Source organism: Gopherus evgoodei, chromosome 13 (genome assembly GCF_007399415.2).
Source record: "Gopherus evgoodei ecotype Sinaloan lineage chromosome 13, rGopEvg1_v1.p, whole genome shotgun sequence".
NCBI classification, from domain to species: domain Eukaryota; kingdom Metazoa; phylum Chordata; order Testudines; family Testudinidae; genus Gopherus; species Gopherus evgoodei.
In genome coordinates, this window is record NC_044334.1 from 17720654 (window position 1) to 17741508 (window position 20855).

Here is a 20855-nt window from a genome sequence, read left to right on the forward strand (position 1 = left end):
TGCAATGGCTAGAGTTTTTCTTTCATCTAATTAGATGGATTTCAGTCATTTAAGCTAAGTAAATTTTAGTTTTTAGATTCTTTAAAAAATAAAGGGCACAGCCAGTTTACTAACCAATAGCAGTAACAGAGTAGTTGATACATTTATTCAAACCTCTCGAGATGTATTGGGTACAATTTCTTGAATGAAATACATCAGAAAAGAACATGTATTGTGCTTAAACTCCAGATTTCTTTGTCCTGTTACTGTTGGGCTGTTTCCCCCCTGTTACTCCAGTGTCTAGAGGAATTACCTGTGTAGTACAGAAGATGTGTGGGACCATCTTAAAAACAACAGATGCCCCTGCCTCTCCTGGGCAATGGCTTTGAAAAGGTGCAGCATAAAACTAGTCTGTCAAGCAAGCTGGATCTGAGCAGTGGGGCATATTTTTGACACCCCTGCTTTAAGCTTTCATCACAGTTTACATTTATCTTTCAGCATGAAAGCAATGTGTATCAGATGCCTTAAAACAAGGAAATATTGAACCCAGACATTTATTTTGCAGCATTAAATAGTAGGCTGAAATCTGATAGTAGTTTTACCTTGACCAAAAATAATTTATATGATATGAAACTTGGAGTAACTCGTTCTTTTATTTCCCTATCCCCCAAATAACAATAGCAGTTTGGGTGGTTTATTCTTTCCTCTGTGGCTGTGTGATGCATGGTTGGTTAATCCTAGAGGAATTAGAATAGAAGTAGTGCTGTTCTGTACTTTTCCCTTATGTCTAGTAGAAACTGCACAGTGTTCCCTGAGAATAAGGTTACTAGCATGCTCAGCTGCTCTTGAGTCCCAGACATGGTTTACTTTACACTAAATCCTGCTTCCCAGAAATAGTAAAAAGCCAGCTTTATACATGCACATGTATATAGGAGCGGATGTAATAGTTCACCACAGCATAAACAAATTCAGTGTTTGGTCCTGAGGTAAATCTGGTGTACGTTGCATGTAGACCAGGAATCTTCTTTATAATCTAGATCGGAGTGGGCAAACTTTTTGGCCCGAGGGCAATATCTTGGTATGGAAATTGTATGGCGGGCCATGAATGCTCCCAAAATCAGGGGTTGGGGTGTGGGAGAGGGTGAGGGCTGTGGATGGGGGTGCAGGCTCTGGGGTGGGGCCAGAAATGAGGAGTTCAGGGTGCAGGAGGGGGCTCTGGGCTGGGCAGGGGGTTGATGTGCGCAGGTGGGGAGGGTTTAGGGCTCCAGCAGCGGGTAAGGGCTCTGGGCTGGGGATGAGGGGTTGGGGGTGCAGGAGGGGGCTCCGGGCTGGGACCAAGGGGTTCGGAGAGCAGGAGGGGGATCAGGGTTGGTCCAGGGAGTTGGAGTGCAGGAGGGGGTCAGGGGTCCAGGCTCTGGGCAGCGCTTACCTCAAGCTGCTCCCAGAAGCAGCGGCATGTCCCCCTTCTGGCTCCTATGCAGAGGTGAAGCCAGGCGGCTCTATGCGCTGCCCTGTCCGCAAGCACCGCCCTGCAGCTCCCATTTGTTGTGGTTCCTGGCCAATGGGAGCTACGGGGATGGCACTTAGGGCGGGGGCAGCAGGCAGAGCCACATGGGGGACATGCCACTGCTTCTGGGAGTGGCCCGGGGTGGGGCAAACCCCCAACCCCACTCCCTGGCTGGAACAAGGCAAGTCCTGGACCCCACTCCCTGGCAGGAGCTCAAGGGCCGGATGTGGCCTCTGGGCCATTGTTTTCCCAGCCCTGTTGTAGACTGACAATCCAGGGTACGGCTGCGATTACTTCTGCGTGTGAAGGGCTTTGCTGAAATTCTGACTATTGATGTTCATGTAGGATATGTTTGTGCAAGCCTTCTTCATGCAAGTAATTCTGTTGGCGTCAGTGATATAAGTGCACATTAGCATAAGGAAGGATTGTACAGTCAGGCCCAGGCAGTCTAGTACATTCAGGGTTGCAGTTCTTGAACACAATCAAGCTATGGGTGAGTGGAGTATATTTGTAAATTTAACTCCATTTAGGATTTCAGCTGTTATCTGTAACCAATATTGATATTTCTTTGACTCTTGATGGTTAAAATCAAAAACAGATGCATCTCCGGAAAAGGAACAGGGATTGGAAAAACATCAATTTCCATAGAAACTTAATGCTCTTTGCAAGGTATATTTGCAAGTAATTTGCTTGGCTCACATGATATCAGTTGTTCTATACAAATAAATCCCATATGAGATGATGGAAGTATTTTTTCTCCATTACTAATGGAAAGGGTTTGATCTTGGACAATAGGGAAACTCCAGACCTTATGAGTTTGTCTCTTTACACAATCTGTGCTGTTTCTATGTACAGCCCTTAATACGAGGACTTCAGACTAAAAGAACCTCAAAAGAGATTTCTGTTTTAACTAGAATCCTAGCCTCTAAATTCTTCAGTGCAAGAGACATTAAACCTATGTGAAATATAAATAATCCATACATAGTTATAATTATACATAGTTATATAGCTAAAGAAAGGTTTGTTTCATAAACATAAAAAATGAAATCTATAAGCCAAGCTAATAGCAATGTTACTCTCTGTAAATTTTCATAGATCTTTAAGATTAGACCAGCTCCATCTGGCAGGCAGGCTGATGGTTTTTGAATTTAGCACTGATGTCTCTCTCTATTGCTGTCGGGTCTCTTGTTAACACTTCATTAATGAAGCTGCTGTGATTTTAGTAATACATTTAAATGGCCAGTGATCTGTGCTGGGAAACAGTTCACCTCACGGGAAACTACAGCACTGAGGAACAAGAAAGATTAAATATAACATGGAATGAAGGGTTCTCAGTGGCTCATCTGTGTGCAGCCAAGTTAGTTAGATATACATTTACTTGAAGGTTTAATACCTGCTTAGCAGGCCAAGCTAATTTCCTTGCACTGAACGTTTCAGGAACACAGTTGGGAAAGATTTTATTTCCTTTCCCAAAGCTGCAATAGAATATTGTTTCTTTAACAAAATAAGCACCCAGAAAATCAATATTCAAAACAAGTAGCTGAGTCATGGCCATTCTTTCTCACGATTAATTATTTGAAAATGAATTTCACATCCATGATCTATCTATTCCTGCTGTTTATAACAACAAACTGGTTAGGTGTTGTGTGACTAGTTCTCTCAGTATTTAGAATGTTGCCAGTTCCTGTGCAAATGGAACAGCTGTTGTGTATTCCCAGTGTTCTGAATACAAAAGGAGAAAGTGTGCATGGACAAGAACAGGTTTAATATTCCATCCACTTTGATGGAGGAAACGAGAGGAGACTATACACGTTTTTAAAGCAGAGCTGGAATGTTACAGCTGGTGCTACTTGTACCTGATCAGGAAATTTAATTAGCTAGATTCTCTTGTGCTCCAGCCCTTCCTGCTGCTGGCTGCAAATACCCAACAGAGAATCCACCTGGTAGATGGGAATTCTGCAGTGGTATAAAGCCAGCAGATCCAACTCCTGCTCCACCATCACCACCCCCAAAGTAGGAACCAAGGTCAGAATAGAGCTCAGCTCTGCTTTGACATAAGGTCCCCTAGGGACTAGCTCTACAGTGGCACCTGATCCTGCAGTGCATAGAGCTTGGCATAGGGGAGAATGAAGCCCCAGTAATATATTTATATTTATCTCTGACATCAACATCTCTGAAAATTAGGCCTATAGCATTTTAAGTTGAGAACCCAAAATTAATGGGCACTTGTAAAAATGCAGTTTCTAACCTCTGTGCCTCATTGTCCCCGTGTGTGAAAGGAGGCAGAACTTTACCTCTCCTCATGGGGTCAAGGGAGGATTTAATCTTTGCAAAATGCTTTGTGAGTCAAATGTCTTGGATGGAAAGCTCTATACAAGTGTCATGTTATTACCATGTACCTTGTTCTTCTGAGTGACAAGAAGAAAGCTATAGAAAGTAAGCCATCATTTTTATGAATTGGAGCCCTCCCACTACTTTTTCAGTGCTTTGCAATTTTTGTGCCCCCCTTGAAATATTTATTTTAAAATCACAGCTGTCATGAGTGATTCCCAGCCCACACCTCCTTTTTTTTTAGCATTATAGTTTCTGAAATATTGCATGTACTTGAGGTGCATCTCTTCAGTTTGTTGCAAAGGGCTTATACAATATAAGATTAATTTACAAAGCATTTGTACATTTTGAAAAATAATTTCTTTGGGAGGAAGCAAAACCTTCCCGTCCAACGGAAAATGAGCTATTTCAGTTTGCCTGGGAGTGTGTTTTGTTTTTATCCCCCCATGTGCATTGTCTCTCTAGATGTCAGTTTGCATTTCTTCACTTTTTCACCAGTGTCACTAGTTGTGGCTGTGGTCTTGAATACCTAACCAATGCTGCTGCTGCTCTGAACAAATATTGAAATGATGAAAGCAGTTGAATTTACCCATCTGAGCTGTGTAGTTTACAGATTCATCTCTTTCTTTCTGTCAGGAGTAGGTAAAAATCATGCAGTTGAAAAGGTGAAAAGAAATTGCCTCTTCTACTAAAAAATACAAATGGTTTGTAAATTAACCTTATCAACCATTTGTAGAAGTCCTTTTCAATCTTAAAAAATAGAAGAGGCAATTTCTTTTCACTTTTTTGACTGCATGATTTTTATTAAAATCTTGGGCATGTGGATCTCTCCTACCATTAATTTTGAATTTTAAGGAAAGTTTCAACCCCCTAGACGAGTTACCAGTATCTGCTGATTTTCATAAAGTTATGCAAAAATTATCTGTGGCTCCCGAAGGCTTTGACCTCACACAAGATAGCTGCAATCATCAGAGGAAGATCAGCCTATTGTAAAAGTCCATCCCCAGTAAAATCTCCAGCTTTGTGGCTATAAGTGACAGAGCAGGTCAGGGTCAGGTTATGTAAATTAGCTCTCCATCTGCCATTCTTTTAACTCCTGATCTTCCAAGTAGTCATATCCATGTGGAGTTCTGTCTGCTCCCACATGGAGTCCAATTAACTTCAGTGCAACTGTCTCTGAGGCCTGGTCTATACTACAGCGTTGGGTTGATGCAAGACAGCTTACACTGACCTAACTCTGTGAACATCTACACTAAAATGTTGCTCCCGCCGATGTAACTTGCCTGCTACACCGACTTAATAACTCCACCTCTGTGAGAGACATAGTGCTTAGATTGACGTAGATAGGTCGACACACTGTCAATACAGACACTCTGTTACTTACCTCAACTTTAGTGGCCTCCACGAGGTGTCCCACAGTGCCCCATTGCAACAATTTTGGTCACCGTTTTGAATTGTGCTGCCCAGCAGCTAGGCACGCAAGTATATGCCCCTCCCCATTAAAGCCCTGCAAATTTTGAGATTCCATTTCCTGTTTGCTCAGCGTGGAGAGGTCACTTAGCAACTACCCAGCTAACCAGGCCACCTTCGCGCAGCAGACATGCTCCAGGCAATGATGGATGTCTTGAGTCTATGCGGAAGAAGAGGCTGTGTAGGCAGAGCTCCAGTCTGGCTTAGAAACATCGATATCTACAACCAGCTCTTTTGGATGTGAAGGAGAAGGGCTACCAGAAGGACCTGCAGCGGTGCCGCATGAAAGCCAAAGAGCTGCGGCAGGCATAGCAGAAGGCCAGGGAGGCTAACAGTCACTCAGGTGTAGAGCCACAGACATGCTGCTTTTACAAAGAGTTATAAGCTATCCTCGGTGGAGACCCCACCACCACCCCTAAGAGCCCTGTGGATACTTCGGGGAAGCCTGAGTCATAGGCCCCTGCTGCGAACAGTGACGAGGAGAACTATGAGGGACAGATGACCGGGGAATCCAGTGGCGCAGGAAGCCAGAACTTGTTTTTGACTCCTGCACAGTCCAGCCAGTCCATACAGTCAGTCCAGCATAGGCAAGCCTGATGCAGGGGAAGGAACCTCTGATAAGTATATAGTTTGCTTTGATATTGCAGGGACGCATGTACTTATGTTAAAAGAGGTAGTGAAACTACCAGTAGAGTTAGAATTACTATTTGCTTTGCATTCCCCCAAACAGTTAGGCAGAGGGGCCCTGCGGAACAGTTTATGTGCACCGAGATATCCCGTGAATCCTCCATAGAGATCTTGAGGAAACTTTCCTGGGTAGTCTGCAGTCCTCCACTGAAGTTTTCTGGGCAGGGCTGCCTTATTTCTCAAACTGTGGTAGGACACTTTCCCACACCACTCAGTGATTACTAGCAGCATGCAGCCCTGGTCTGCAGCTGGGCACCTTCAGGAGCTCTTCTCTTTCAGCTTCCATTGCTCTCAGGAGTGAAATACCAGCTACAGTCACTACCACCTGTGGAAAACAATGCCAGTGGTCAGTTCAGTTGCCCTATCTGCATATGCTCATGCAAGTTTCCACACAGCTATTGCCACTCACTTCTCCATTGTCAGTGCAGCTCACATTTTGGTGTTACTGTGCTGGTCGGCTGGGGCAAGCGCCATACACACACATCCAGGAATGTGGCCTTGCACATCTGAAGTTCTGCAACCCCTGCTCATCCTCCCAAACCAGCATGACATTGCAATCCTGCCAGTCAGTGGTTTGTTGGGCCCAGAACAAGCACTCCATCATCTGCAGCTGCTCCATGAATGCCGCCAACAACCCTGAATTGTTTCTTTCTATGTCCCATGGCAATCTAGCCTCTAAGGAATTGTCATATTCTCACAGCTCCTCCGGCAGCTCTGCAAATACTGCAGGATCAGGCACCCAGTGCTTGCCGCATTCATAACAATAGCGGAGAGCTGTGCTGGATCCATGCGTCTCGCACAAATGGCAGCCACGCAGGTTTGCTGTCTAAGTGTCCTCTAAACTGCACGGCAACCTATTAAGTGCCGCTCAGGGCTGCAGTGGGGAGAGATGCCTCTCCCCCAGACCTGCCGCAGTGTGGAGAGGCACGCCTCCCCTGGCCCCAGCCCGGCCCCAGCACAGACCTGCCGCAGCCAGGAGAGAGGCACCCGGGCCACAACCCAGTCCCGGACCTGCCGTGGCTGGAGGAGAGGTTCCCCAACCTAGTCCCGGCCCAGACCTGTCGCAGCTGGGGGAGAGATGCCCATCCCGTGGCCCCAGCCCCAGAGCGGCTGCGGTGCAGGAGCGGCGCCTCCAGCCCAGATGCTCCTGTGGAGAGAGACCTGGGAGGAGTTCTCTGTCCCTGCTGTAGCCCTGGGGCAGCCTGCATCCCAAACCCCCACCCCAGAGCCAGCACCCCTAGCCAGAGTCCTCACCCTCGGTACCTCAACCCTTTGCCCCAGACCTGAGTCCCCTCCTACGCCCTGAGCGCCCTCCTACACTCTGAACCCCTCAGCCTCACCCTCGCCACATGAATTTTGTTATGTACACCAATATGGAGGTGATGTGTCACACATCAATTTCATATTGGTGACATAACAAAATCTGTTCCGCATGTGCGTGGAAAAAATTAGACGGCACACGGTTGCGGGGCTTTTGAAAAGAGGTGTGTGAAATATTATGGGATGCAGATAAAATTACGCGATGGAGAAATCATGTTCCCAGTTACCCCTGCACAACTCGTTTGCCCCCAGGAGGCATTGCAAACCTTTCCTAAAACATGCTGTGGCAAGTTGCACAGTGGGATAGCTACCTATGGTGCACTGCTCTCTGCATCAATACAAGTGCTACTGGTGAGGACACGCACTGCTGACACAAGGAACATAGTGTGGACACGCAAAAGCAATTTAATTATCGCAGTGGCTGTATGTCAACATTGTGACGAACTGGGAAAGTTCTTAATGTTTTCTCTGAATACTGTGTTGGTGCCTCAGTGTCCCCTAGGCAGTTCTTAAGTATCTGGCAGAGCAAAGGGCCAGTGCACCTAAATGCCTGACACTCTGTCTCTTAGCAACTGATGGCCTGGGCCCCTCCTCTGCAAAGGTGCCAACTGAAGATGTTGGAGACAAAGGGATCAGGTGACGACCTGGCCTGGGAAAGGGGCTGAGGAGAGAGGAGGGGCTGGGAGGGATTGTTAGTCTGGAGCTGGCTGGGGTCAAGGGTGGAGGGCAGACCTGGGGGTCTGGCTCACTGCCCCCCAGAATGGACCCAGCCGAGGGGTCCGGTTCGCTGTATCTACAAGCTCTGTTTTAGACCCTGTTCCTGTCATCGAATAAACCTGTTTTACTGGCTGGCTGAGAGTCATGTCTGAATGCAAAGTGGGGGTGCAGAACCCGGTGGCTTCCCCAGGACCCCGCTGGGGTGGACTCGCTGTGGGAAGCGCACGGAGGGGCAGAGGATGCTGAATGCTGCAAGGAGAGACCCAGGAGGTGAAGCTGTGTGAGCTGCTTGCCCTGAACAAGTCTGCTCCAAGGGAGAGGAGGCTCCCCAAAGTCCTGACTGGCTTGGTGGGGAGCAGTTCCAGAGCATCGCCTGGTGACTCCGTGACAAACATAACTTAGGTTAACTTACTTTTGTAGTATGGGCTTGTCCTGAGACTGCTTCTGTAGCACTTTTCATGTAAGGATCTCAAGAATCTTTGCAAACACTTACACACCATAGTTCCCCTGTGGGGGAGCAGTGTTTGTTGCATCATTTTACATATGAGTAAACTGAGAGGAAGTATGGTCTGGTGCAGGGGTGGGCAAACTTTTTAGCCCAGGGGCCACATCTGGGAATAAAAATTGTACGGCAGGCCATGAATGCTCACAAAATTGGGGTTAGGGTGTGGGAGGGGGTGAGGGCTCTGGGGTGGGGCCAGAAATGAGTTCCGGGTGCGGGAGGGGGCTTCAGGCTGGGGTGGGAGAGGGCTCCGTCTGGGGTGGGAGAGTGGAGTATGGGGGGGGGCTCTGGGCAGGGGTGTGGGCTTTGGGGTGGGGCTGGGGATGTGAGCTTTGGGGTGCAGAAGGGGGCTTTGGGCTGGAATTGAGTGGTTTGGACGGCGGGAGGGGGGCAGGGAGTTGGGGCATAGGGAGAGACTCCCAGTGGCGCTTACCTCAAGCAGCTCTCGGAAGCAGCAGCATGTCGCTTCTCAAGCTCCTATGCAGAGGTGCGTAGGAGCCGGAGTGGGGCCATGCCTGGTGTGGCCCCCGACCCTGCTCCCTGGCCGAAGTGGGACCACACTGCAGCGTCTGGGAGCTGCATGGTGCCCCACCCCGGCTAGAGCCCCAGAGCGGAGCCTAGACTTCCTGCATGACCCTGGTCAAGTCACTTAGTGTCTCTGTACCTTACATTTCCAACTGTAAAATGGAGTGGTGCGGGGGAATAGCATTGCCCTACCTCCCAAGGGCGCAGAGAATAAATGTATTAAAGATTGTGAGATGCTCAGATCCAGTGGTAATGAGGATTATGTGAGTACCTTAGATAGAGGGGTACAAAGAGTGTGAATGACTTTCCCAAGGTCATACAATGAGCCAGTGACAGAGTTAGGCAGAGAAACAGAATCTCAGTTCTCAGTCCCTTTTCTCTAACCATTAGAGACATGCTTCCAATCTGTGTACATACATAGGATTGATGCGGGAGTACCTGAAAATGATCTTAAATAGTCTTCAGAGAGAGAGAGACAGAGACTGGTTTTCAGTAAGAATTTTTTATTTTTCATCATTTTAGCTGCCTATCTCTGCCGTTGCTTCAGGCAGGCACTTGGAATGGTTCCAGTGGTTAACGAGTTTGCCATGGAGTTCATTCTTGCTGTTTTTAAATTAAATAGAATAGCTTTTGTTTCTTCTAAATTTGGTTCCTGTAACATATTGCTGCCTAGGTCTCCTCGGCATCCCCACCTCCACTCACTGGCATATACTGCAGGGCTTCTGCAGACACGCAGAGTATGTGTTCTGGTTAGAATTTCCATCCTCAAGAGTTTTAGTGCTGGATAAACTCTGCCCTTGCTCAAAGCTCCTAGGCAGACAAAATGAGCTTTCGAAACAGCTCTGTCATGGACGGATGCAGGGAGGCACTCAACTGAATATTGAAACCATTTGCTAAAATATTAGCTTTTCAGATAGTTAAAATAAATTGAAATTAGCTATTATGTACATAAGATTTCTAGCCCTGTGCTTATGAACTAGAATGAAATCCTAAGAGAATAAATATCATGAAACATAAAGATCATGGCTCATTGCTCCTGTCAGCTTGCTGTTCATACTGTGTGCTTGTTGGACCAGGAAGAACAGTCTGTCATGCTCAATTTTCCTCTTTCCTTTGAGTTGCTCCTCAGGTCAGTAAGTCCTCAGGCTTTATTCTCCACTCTGTGACACCAGCTTGACAGTGGTGTAACTCCAATGCGTCAGAATGGTGTAACAGTCAGGAATTGGCCCCTCCGCTTTTATGCTCTGTCCCAGCTGGATCCATTTGTATACATGTTTCTGAAAATGTCTTGGCAGCAGTTGCCCCTCTGTTTTGAGATGTAGACCAATATACATGTGTTTGGCAGTTAATTAGGAGTTTCTTCAAAGAGACTCTTTGAAGTGAAATGTAGTTTCCTAAGGGAAACTGAAATAAAACTTGTTAATTATGTACAAATGGATCCAATTTGGATGGAGCATAAAAATGGAGGACTTGCTTCCTGACTCTGTTTACACCAGTTTGATGCTGTTGTAAGGCAATGGAGTGAGTTACGCCAGCTTGACAACCGTGTTACAGAATCAGACCTGGGGACTGCAAGTTTAGTTGGCCAATCAAAGAAGCAGCGCCAAGAAAAGATGGGACGATTATGATGGGCAGTAGCCAAGGCATACTGACAGTGTATTGTGCTTTTGCCAGCAGTTGTGGATTTTCAGGGCCTTGCAGGTCTGGTTCGTGTTTGGACCAGAAACTGATGATCCGGAGACAGACTATTTTCTTCATGTAATTTGTTTATTTACAAATACAGTAGCACTGTTTTCTGAAGCAGGGATGGTAAGGAATGACACAAGTGTAACCCCCTTTGGTGGAAATCTTGGGCCCAGCACCTCTGCCCAGTTGTCTCTTCCAGGGACACAAACAGACCCACCAGCTAAAACTGTCTGCTTGTAGCTTAATACACAGCCTCTCTCCAGCTTCTTCTGACTCATTTCAACTGCTTCAACATACATGTAAGCAGCCACTAGCCCTTGCTGTGGAATGACTGGCTGGCAGAGCATGGGCAGTTAGCCTCACAGTACCCTCTTGAGGTAACCTGCTTGTATCCATTCTTTCTATAGTGTTCCGCCAACCCCCACCCCACCTCAGACATCCTTAATGACAGGTGAGTACGATATATAAGTATACAACTCCTTTTAGAAAAGATTACTCCCATTTTTCAAAAACACAAGAGGTAAATACTATACACACTTACGGATTCTCTATACCTCATTATATTTCAGCTGCCAAACTGTTCTCACCATTCCTTCCTTCTGCACATCTCCGTCCCAAACTAGAGCATGGAATGGAAAAGGAGAATTACCAGCAAAGTACAGTACTGTCTTCTAAGCAGGATATGTTACAATTATTAAGTTGACGACATCTGATTTACTCTAGAGTAATTGTTTCTCAAAGGAATTCTCTTCGATGTATCAGGGCTGACCACTGTTGAGCATGAGGAAAAGCTGTTACCTCATATAACACAGTGAGAGATTGCCAGACAAACTGACACTGAGGTGTAGCTGACCTTAAAACATTCAGTAGCCAAATATCAAGGATGTAATCAGTAACTCTTTACTTCTGATTACAGGAATTCCCCATGGTGTTAGAAGAGTCTCTCTTCGCCTCCTCTTGTCAAATTGCAGAGCTGGCAATGTTCAACTTTATTAACAGGTCTTTTGAACAAGATTAATTGGGTCCTTAAGAAGTTCAGCTTCTTCTGAGATTTCACGTTTGTTTAGAGCCACATGCATCTGCTTGATTGTTAGACAATATTGTGAAGTCAATATGAATAGGTTTCCCCAGAGTCTCTTTCTTGATACATATTTGCAGTTTTCTGTACTAGGCTGCTATCTAAAGCCCATTTCCCTCCTCCACAGTAAGTACTCTCTCTGCTCTTCTGTCCAATTGTATCATAACATTTCTTTCCTGTGTACATGTGCAAATAGCCACTGAGTATTGCAGATCTGTTAGTGAACTGCTGCTTTGCTAGCGATATGGTTGCTCCAGAGAGTTCTCAAGCCTGTTCTGCAGATGAGCCAGCCTGCTTCCCTAGTCTGATGTTTTTGTGTTTGCATGCTTTCTAATCTGGTGCTAAGGTGAAATATTCTTCACGGTTTGTCAAACAAGATTATGGAGTTGACTGTAAAACTATGGAAATGACTCATCTCAGCATTTTTTTCGTATTAGGAGTGATCTGGGATGAAAGTGAAAATGTCAGATCTGTCATAAATAATGTAGAAATGGCAGCCCAGCAGAGAGATCTGCAGTCTTGCAGATCCTTTTTCTATCTGCTGCTATTGAAAAGAAATAAGTCTTGGATGGCCAGATCCCCAACTGATGCAAATCTACACAGTTCCCTTGACCTCAGTGGAGCTACATCTGTTTACAGCAGCCAAGGATCTGATCCAGAATGTCTAAATTACTGTGTCAATTTGGAGGAAGTATATCCCCTTACACTGAGCCAGATTGCTTAGTTAGGAGTTGAACTGCTGAGTTTTTAGTTCAGTATTGGGCTCTATACATATACTTTATTGATCCTATGAAAGTGTATTTAATACAGTAGTAAATAATTTCCAAATCTCATAGCAGCAATAAAGTATCCAGAGTGCAATTAAACTGGTAATTTTCTGCTCGTTGCCTTTATTTTTGTCAGGAAAAACACCTTTTAGGATTTAACGTCACACAAAGAAGGTTGTGGTTTGATGGGCCAGCAGTAAAATATTAAATCCCTGAGAACTCTTGATGCACAGAATATATAATGCAGCCAATAAACAATCTTATCAGTCACACTTGATGAGAGCAGTAGGGAGGCAGTGTGCTGTGCTGATAATTCCAAAATTTGATTTCATGGGGACACTCAGGCATCAGAGTGGTAGTGGGAAAGGGAATGAAAATGTATACAAAGGAGTCAGGAGCCCCATAAACCTGAGCACAATGGCAGCACTGCCAAATAAGTATGAGTGCTGGGAGTGATCTGAAGGGTAATGGGAATCTAATGAAGAGCAAACATCAGGGTTGTTTGTTTTGTTTTTGTTTTTAGGAGGAGAGTCCTATTGGGGAAAACCTTTTAAAGATGAGTTCAAGCCAAATCTGTCCCACACTGGACGTGGTATTCTTAGCATGGCCAATTCAGGACCCAACAGCAACAAATCACAATTGTAAGTGATCGCTTGCTATTCTATAAGGGGTTGTCTTATAGAGTTAAGAAAATAAATGGAATTCTATGAACCACTTATGATACACCTGAATGAAATGCTCTCCCAAGTACTTTGTATTGATACCACCAAAGTGTAAGACTCATTTTAAACACTAAGATCAGAGCAACTTGAAGCATGTCATGAAGATCTGTAGTTCCTTTGTGGTTTTGGTATCATCAGTAGAGTTTCCTGTTTCATATAATTAGTAGTTTTTGTTCATTTTCTCTGGCTCTTCAGAGAAAAGAAGTTGTTCCTACTATGGAACTTTTAAAAAGACATTCTCTTGTGGCTCAGTCCTACAAGGTGCTGAGCACTATAGTACCTTCACTTTAAGTACATGAGTAATAGTTCTGTTGTCTTTAATAAGATTACTCACGTGCTTAAAGTTAAGTACTTGCTTAAGTAGTTTGCTGCACTGGGACCAAAGTGCTGAGCACCTTGTAGGATCAAGCCCTTAGAACCTATCTTGAAGCTGAGCATTATTGCCAGATCACTGATGCTAAATCAACTAGCGTATAGTGGAGGTTTCTTTAAATAAAATATTTCAAGTATCCAGGAAACAGATTATAGGAAATGATTTGGAACAACTCGCAAGAGCTACTGTTCATACTCTGTGTGATTTACTGCTGTTGTGTCACAACATGTACTTTCATCTGTGCCTATATTTTTCCTTGTTACTGTAAATTTACATGAACTTCCTTTTATAGCATGAAGTCCTTGAGACTCTCCTGCTGCTTGCTTTTATAAGATTTCATAGACAAGGTTTAGAATTTTCTGAGAACTGTTGCTAACTTAGAAGCTGTATGAATGGCTCACCTATACAGGTGATAGTCACACTAATGTAGAACGAAATAGGTAGGTAGGTAGGTTCAGCGTACAAAGTTACAATACATCATTTTTATAAGCACCTGGTACTGACAAGGACTTGAGTAAAACTCAGACTTCATCCCAGGAATCCTCAGCAATTAGAATAATTCCCTATTTGCTTTGTTTTGTTTTTGCTGTCCTCATGAATTATTAGCTTTCAGTATTTTATAGGGCCCATGTTAGCTCTCAGGTATTTTTGGTATACTGTTATCTGATTGACTTCTGCTGGTCTAATTATTATACAACTGAGAATAAGATGATACAGAGGATGCATAAAGAAAATTAATGTTAATGTGCACCCCTGGAGAGACTCATGCATTAACCCAGGGATTTCCAAACCTTTTCATGGGGTTAATTACATCTTAATAGAGATAATACCTGTCAGATGACATCCTCTCCCATTTACAATCGCACAATTTCCCTGTGGCAACTGCAGCACTTGGGTACATGGAAAAGTGCTATTAGGAAAATGTTTTATTTGTAGTTGTCTATAGTGCTATATAACAGATGGAAACAAGGAGGAGAGCCAGCACTATGTGCTAGCCAACTCTCCAGGGACCATCCGTGTCCAAGACCACGCTATTGGAACCTTTGCGTTATATACAATTGCGGTCGGAGCTTCCAAAGAAATGTTAAGCTATTCAGAAATGTTTGAGTGATTTGAGCTTACTTTGCAAAGATATCTTAGACCTCACATTTAAGTTTTGCAAAACTTTAAACAAAACATAAAAGCAACAAAAGTTTTCTGAGTTTTATTATTTCAATGAAAGACTGTTTAATTTAAATAGTCTTCTGCTGTGTTTGCAACCTAAACATGGCATTAGTGAGCCAATAAGAGAGGTGGATTATAAATAGGCCAATCTCCCTTCATTTTAACTGTAAAAAATTAATATCGTAAATGATGAAAATTAAATCTATTTTGAAAATTGGTACTGACGTAGTGGAACACTGTTTTAAAGGTCTTTGCCAGATATAGAATCCTGATCCGTATAAATGTAATGTAATTCAGGAGCCATAGCGCCTTGCTAACCTACATTGGCATTCTTAAAATCTACACATTCACAGAAGGGGATATTCAGTGTTGTCAAAGGCGTTTATGTAAGTTACTCTTTAAAATGGTAAATAGGGCAGTGTATGAGAAACTGGAATAAAAGTATCAAAAAATGAGGGGTAAAGAACTGACTGTTGCCAGATACAGTCCATAAAAAAGTAAAATATGATAAGTCATTCATTTATACACCCCACAGAAAGGAAATGGTTAAAGTGTCATCATAGTGGGTTGCCATGTACATTTTTTTAAACATAGTTAGCTTTTAAAATACTGTTGAATCTTGAGGGTCAAATTCTGAGTGTCATGTTTGTGTCTCCCTTCAGCTTTATCACTTTTCGCTCCTGCACATACCTGGACAAGAAGCACACAATTTTTGGAAGGTAAGAGAAGGAATAGAACCACATCATGCATATAGTTTGTACTGTGTACGTTCAAGGCATGGAGATGAGTCTGGTAACTTTTGACTTTGATTTGATTTGAAGCAAAATCCAAAATTCTGGCCTCATCTCTGCGGACCTTAATTGACAAGTATTCCTCTTTCTTTCCATGCTCATTAGCTGATTTCCCGCACATTTCTCTGGGTCTGACACCTGGAAATAGCCTTTTAATGTCTAATTTTATTCACGTCTCTTTTCTCCTTTCACTTATTGTGTGGCCGAGCACACTCTTTGTGGCGCTGAGTAGGTAGTGGGTATTCCAGCACCACCACTAGTCAGGCATTCCCTTTACCATCATTTTTCTCCCCATCCACACTTTCATCAGAAACAGCAGCAGCAGTAACCTAATTATTGTGAGATTTTTCTGTTAATGGGCCTCCAGAACGGGACAGTCAGCACGTTCTCTATCTTTTTTTAAAATACTTACACACTCATCACTGTGACACAGGAGATTACCTGTTCAACACTCTGCCTTCATCACTTCAGGTACTGCCAGCCAATTGGTCAGTCATGACCCAGTGCTTCCTGTGCGGCGCCATAGAACACTGAGCTATTGCACAGGGCCAACTCTTCTGAGCGCCTTTTATTTTGCACCTGCATGTCATTACTGTGTCAGATAAAGCTATTTCCTGTAACATCCTTGGGAGACCGTCTAGAATTAAGTTTAAGTATCTTTGGGATCCATTGTATTAAGTGAATGATTTATCTATCATTGTGGGTTGGGATTGTTTGTAACCTCTCAAGGGAGGAGATGTGACAGATGTGAGACCTGGAGTTTCAAGGTCTTTAGAGAACAATGTACCAGACAAGAATGGACTTTGGGAACAAAAAGTGTTAAGTGGTTTTCCTGGGAACGATGTAGGGAGAGTTTTTCCTGGCTGCAAATTCCCCACCTCAGGTTATGCAAAAACCCAGCCTTTCGAAGCTATGCCCAAAGGAGTGGACCTTTGTCTGCTTGTCACTTGTTACATGAGGCCAAGGTCAAAGAGTATAAAGGAATTGCGTGGTTATTCTGGTTCTGAATCTGAGACAGTTATGAACTTATAACTGTGGGGAAAACCCAATTGTGGATTTTCAAGGACTGACACTTTTCAGAGCCCGAAGTTGGAGCTGGAGTGATCTCTGGTAAGCTTATTAGTGTGTGTAGGTTCTTTTATTGTTTTAACATGTTTTTTAATACTTTCACCATAGGAATAAATGTGCATGTTTATGAAGAGCTGTGTGCTAACTTATAATTTTGAGCCATTATACTGTGCGTAACCTCTAGGAAGAGACCAAAGTGTACACACTGTCCTGGAAGGCAGGGAATTGTGCTTCCTGGAAAAACCTCAGTCATGAAGGAGAGAGATGTGGGATCTACCCAAGAGCGATGATGGCTGAGGAGCTGGGAGCCTAGGGAGAGTGCCCTCGAGGGAGTTCCAAGGGAGAATACAGGTGCAGTTGCCCTGAAGTGCAACAATTACCATTGTGGTACAATCAGGGGTGGCTCTAGCTTTTTTGTTGCCCCAGGCATGACAACCAGACTGCCTTCGGCAGCATGTCTGCGGGAGGTCCGCTGGTCCTGTGGCTTCAGCGTACCCGCCACTGAATCCGCGGGACCGGCAGACCTCCCACAGGCAAGTTGCCAAAGGCAGCCTGACTGCCACCCTCTCAGGGACTGGCAGGGCGCCCCCTTCGGCTTGCTGCCCCAGGAACGCTCTTGGAGCGCTGGTGCTTGGAGCCGCTGCTGGGTACAATGGTAAAATATCAACCCAGTGAGTATCAATGTGGGGGAACTCCAAGGACCATTCCCTGTTGTGAGTGGAATGGTGTTCCCATGGTTCTACTCCACTCAAACTCCAAATATTGCAAAGGCCAAGGAATATAATGCAGATCTGTAAAGAAAGTATAGTACGTAGCTGTTTCCATCACTGCAGGTGCAAGCACTGATAATAGATGGTGCTAAATTATGTAAAGCTGTTCTAATGAACATGTCGTGGTGGTGGTAGATATGTAGAGTTTTATCAGACTATTTCATTGATAGTTCCTTAGAATCCTATGCTTTTTCATTTTTTTCTTTCCATTGCAACTTCTTTTATTGACTCTTGATTTTTACTCAATTTGAAGAACTGCTTAAAATAAATGTATGTAGGACTTAGTGTGATTAGATGTTAAAAGTAGAGCTGTTTAGTATCTATGAGAGATTATTTTTCACTGGGCTTCCCAGTGTATCCCATTGTAAGTTTTCAGGCAGGGATTGGTTTCATTTTGTGTGTTCTGAAGAGCCAAACATATTGTTGGCACTTAAACAGTCAGAAATTACTATTGTGCTATGTTCCCAATACTGACACTGCAATAACTGCACTCTCTGAATTACCCTCCTTCTGCCAAGGTGTCCCATTTGCCTTGCTAGTGGCTCCTCCAGGTAGAAGTTAAAGCTCCCATATCACTTTGTGAAAGAAAAGTGGATAACTTCAGTGTCCTGGCCAACATTCTATCTATCTCACCTACACAAGTTCTTATATTAAAAGCTGTGAGTGAACATATTCCTATAGTAACTGCATTGCCTGTACCTAAGAGCTTGTCTTCACTGCAAAGTTAACTTCTGTTGTAACTCAAGTGTTGTCCCTGTAATCTGAATTGTCCCTTTTTTATGGATTCTAAATCAGATCGTACTATTTAGATTTCTGGCTTCAACATGAATTTGAGGGTTATTTCTTTTGGACAATATAAGAATATCACTATATGCTGAGAGCCAAATTCTGCACTCAGCTGTTCCCTCCTTCATGCAACTTCTGTTTTTGCTAGTAGGGTTGCATGTATGTACTTAAGGATAGAATTTTGCCTCATATACGTAATCGTTGTACGAATTTCTAAGTAAGCTTATCGCACTCCTAAGAAGAACAGGAAGAGGAAGAAAGCATTATTCTACTAGCAAAGGAGGAAAGTAACATTGGGAAGTTCCTCCTCTTCAGAAACTGGTTTAACTCATGTTACTACAGATTGGAAATCAAAGCCGTGCCTAGTAGCAGGTATTAAGAGCTTGAGGCTTTAGTGGTGGGCAACCTGCGGGCCGCATGCAACCAGTCGGGGTAATCTGATTGCAGGCCACGAGGCATTCTGCTAACATTGACTGTCCACAGGCACGACCCTCCGCAGCTCCCAGTGGCCGCGGTTTGTTGTTCCCGGCCAATGGGAACTGCGGGGAATCCACCACTGCTTTAGACTGTGAGGCTGTTGTGTAAAATAGTTTGGCCCAGAGCAGTGAGGATCTGAAGAGATGGTACATGAGACTCTGTACAATGTGGCGTCTTTGAAGTCAAGGGAGAATGTTAGGGTTGTCAGACTGCTGGGGAATCCTGTAATGACAGTGTTTCTCATTCACCAGCAACAGTAGTGACAATAAATGTCACGAAGGCCCGTTAGCTCAAGGAGCAGGTAAGCTGGGTGTGGAAAGAGAGCACAAATAAAGAGAGGTGAAGAGGAGACAGTGCCTTCAAAGGAAGGAGTTTTATGGGCTGTGTGGATTTCCTGCCTCAGTGGAGTTGCTTAGATTAATTCAGTAATTACCCTCTCCAGTAATAACTGGCAATGAACTGCCTGACATTAAAAAAGCTATAATTAACTTGAAAATTAGCTAGTTGCTGACTTCTAACTGCTTGGTAAGCATTTAATTGAAAAACCCAAATTGGTGAAAACCATTTGGTATTTACCATCTCTGCCAAGTATTGGGCAGGAGTTTTCTTCTAGGTGAGAAGCATTTTAGGAAGGCCCACTGCCTGGGGACATTCCTCTGAGACCCTTTTTATATCATCACCCTAGCTCAGAGGTTCTCACATCATCATTTTTGGTGGCCTCAGCGGGCGACCGCCAACTCTTGCTGGTCACTGCTCTGAGAATTTTTCCTAAAATACTTAATTAACGTTAGGAAAAACAAATAAATCTGCACATATATACATGTCCATATCATTGTCATTTGTTTATATAGGGTTTTTTGCAGATTCAATAATAACAATAACGTACAGTTATATCTACTCTTTACTGGACCTGAACAGAATAGAAACAAAAATAAGATGCTTTGCATGTTTTGTTTTGTTTTGTTTAGGTTGCTAGTTAGTAAGTTTGCCACTGTGAAAAGTGATATTTGTAGATTTGTTAATATCACTTTTCACAGCAGACTTACTCAGCCCTGGCATGTTGGGGGACAAATTATGCCCTGGATGAGGAGGTGGATAAGGAGGCAGGGGGGCAGGGCCAATGGGGATCTGGAGGAGGCAGCGGAGATTGAGGTGATGGCAGGGGGGAGTCCAGGGATCACGCCCAAAACCCTGCGGCTGGGGGACAGAGCGCACCACCTCATGACCAGAGTCTTCTGCCCACCACCCCAGGGCGGAAGCCTGAGCCACAACACCCCCGGGAAAATGGGGAAATCACACTGGTTGCCTGCTCCTATAGTGTTTGTGGCTCCAGAAGGGCTAGGGACCAACCCCTTCAGGCAGCCCCAGAGGAGGAGCTGCTGCTTTGCCAACACCCTCTGTCCTCCCCAGACACAGTCCAGGAGTCTGTGGCTGCAAGAAAAGCCCATGCCGCATTTGAGAAACTCTCCCTAGCTGGCATGCAAAGATACCTCCCTCTTCTTGCATTCACAGAATTGCATGAGCAGCAATGACATGTCCAGAAGAACAGCTTAGGCTCACTGTGCAATCTGTATTGATAATTTTTATGCATGGGCCAAGTTGCAGTGTTTTGTGAGCAGCTAGTCAGGAGCCAGCAACCTTTGAATCATTATGACGGTTCTGCCTCTGAGTTTGGAGGTTTCTTCAGCTCACACTTGATTTCAGAATTCATGGACAGGACAGCATCAGGGACCTTGACCTTGCTTACTGAAGGTCAGACGATGTGTTTGGATGCACACTGAGCACTCCCGACAAAGGAAATATGATCAGGGTCCTGGTAGACTTGCTCCTCTTTTTTTTTCCCCAATCACATTTCCCATCTCTGAGTGTAAGTGCCATGCTGTATTATAGTATCTTTTCTTCTGCATCAGGCAGTTCGCTAAAATCCTGGGCTGGAGCAATCAAAAGTAATTGTATTATTTCAGAGTGATAGGCTGTTGTGTGATAGCTATGGAAATTTCTTGGGATACACTGGACAAACCTTATTGAATTAAGTTTAAGTATATTTGGAGTCCATTGCATTAAAAATGCAAAGTTTATGTATTATGGTGGGGTTATATGTCACTGCTCTTGCGGGCAGACATGGCCAGTGTCAG

The 20855-nt window shown here is 44.3% G+C and overlaps 1 protein-coding gene across 2 annotated transcripts in view; it reads left to right on the plus strand.

Annotated features, from left to right (window-relative positions):
- Positions 1–20855, plus strand: part of PPIL2 (peptidylprolyl isomerase like 2) — a 123860-nt gene that overhangs the window by 88154 nt on the left and 14851 nt on the right. For both annotated transcript variants that reach the window (XM_030582355.1, XM_030582356.1), the window contains 2 exons: positions 13093–13210; positions 15491–15547. In XM_030582355.1, the coding sequence (XP_030438215.1) occupies positions 13093–13210; positions 15491–15547 (175 nt within the window). The remainder of the gene's footprint in view (positions 1–13092; positions 13211–15490; positions 15548–20855) is intronic.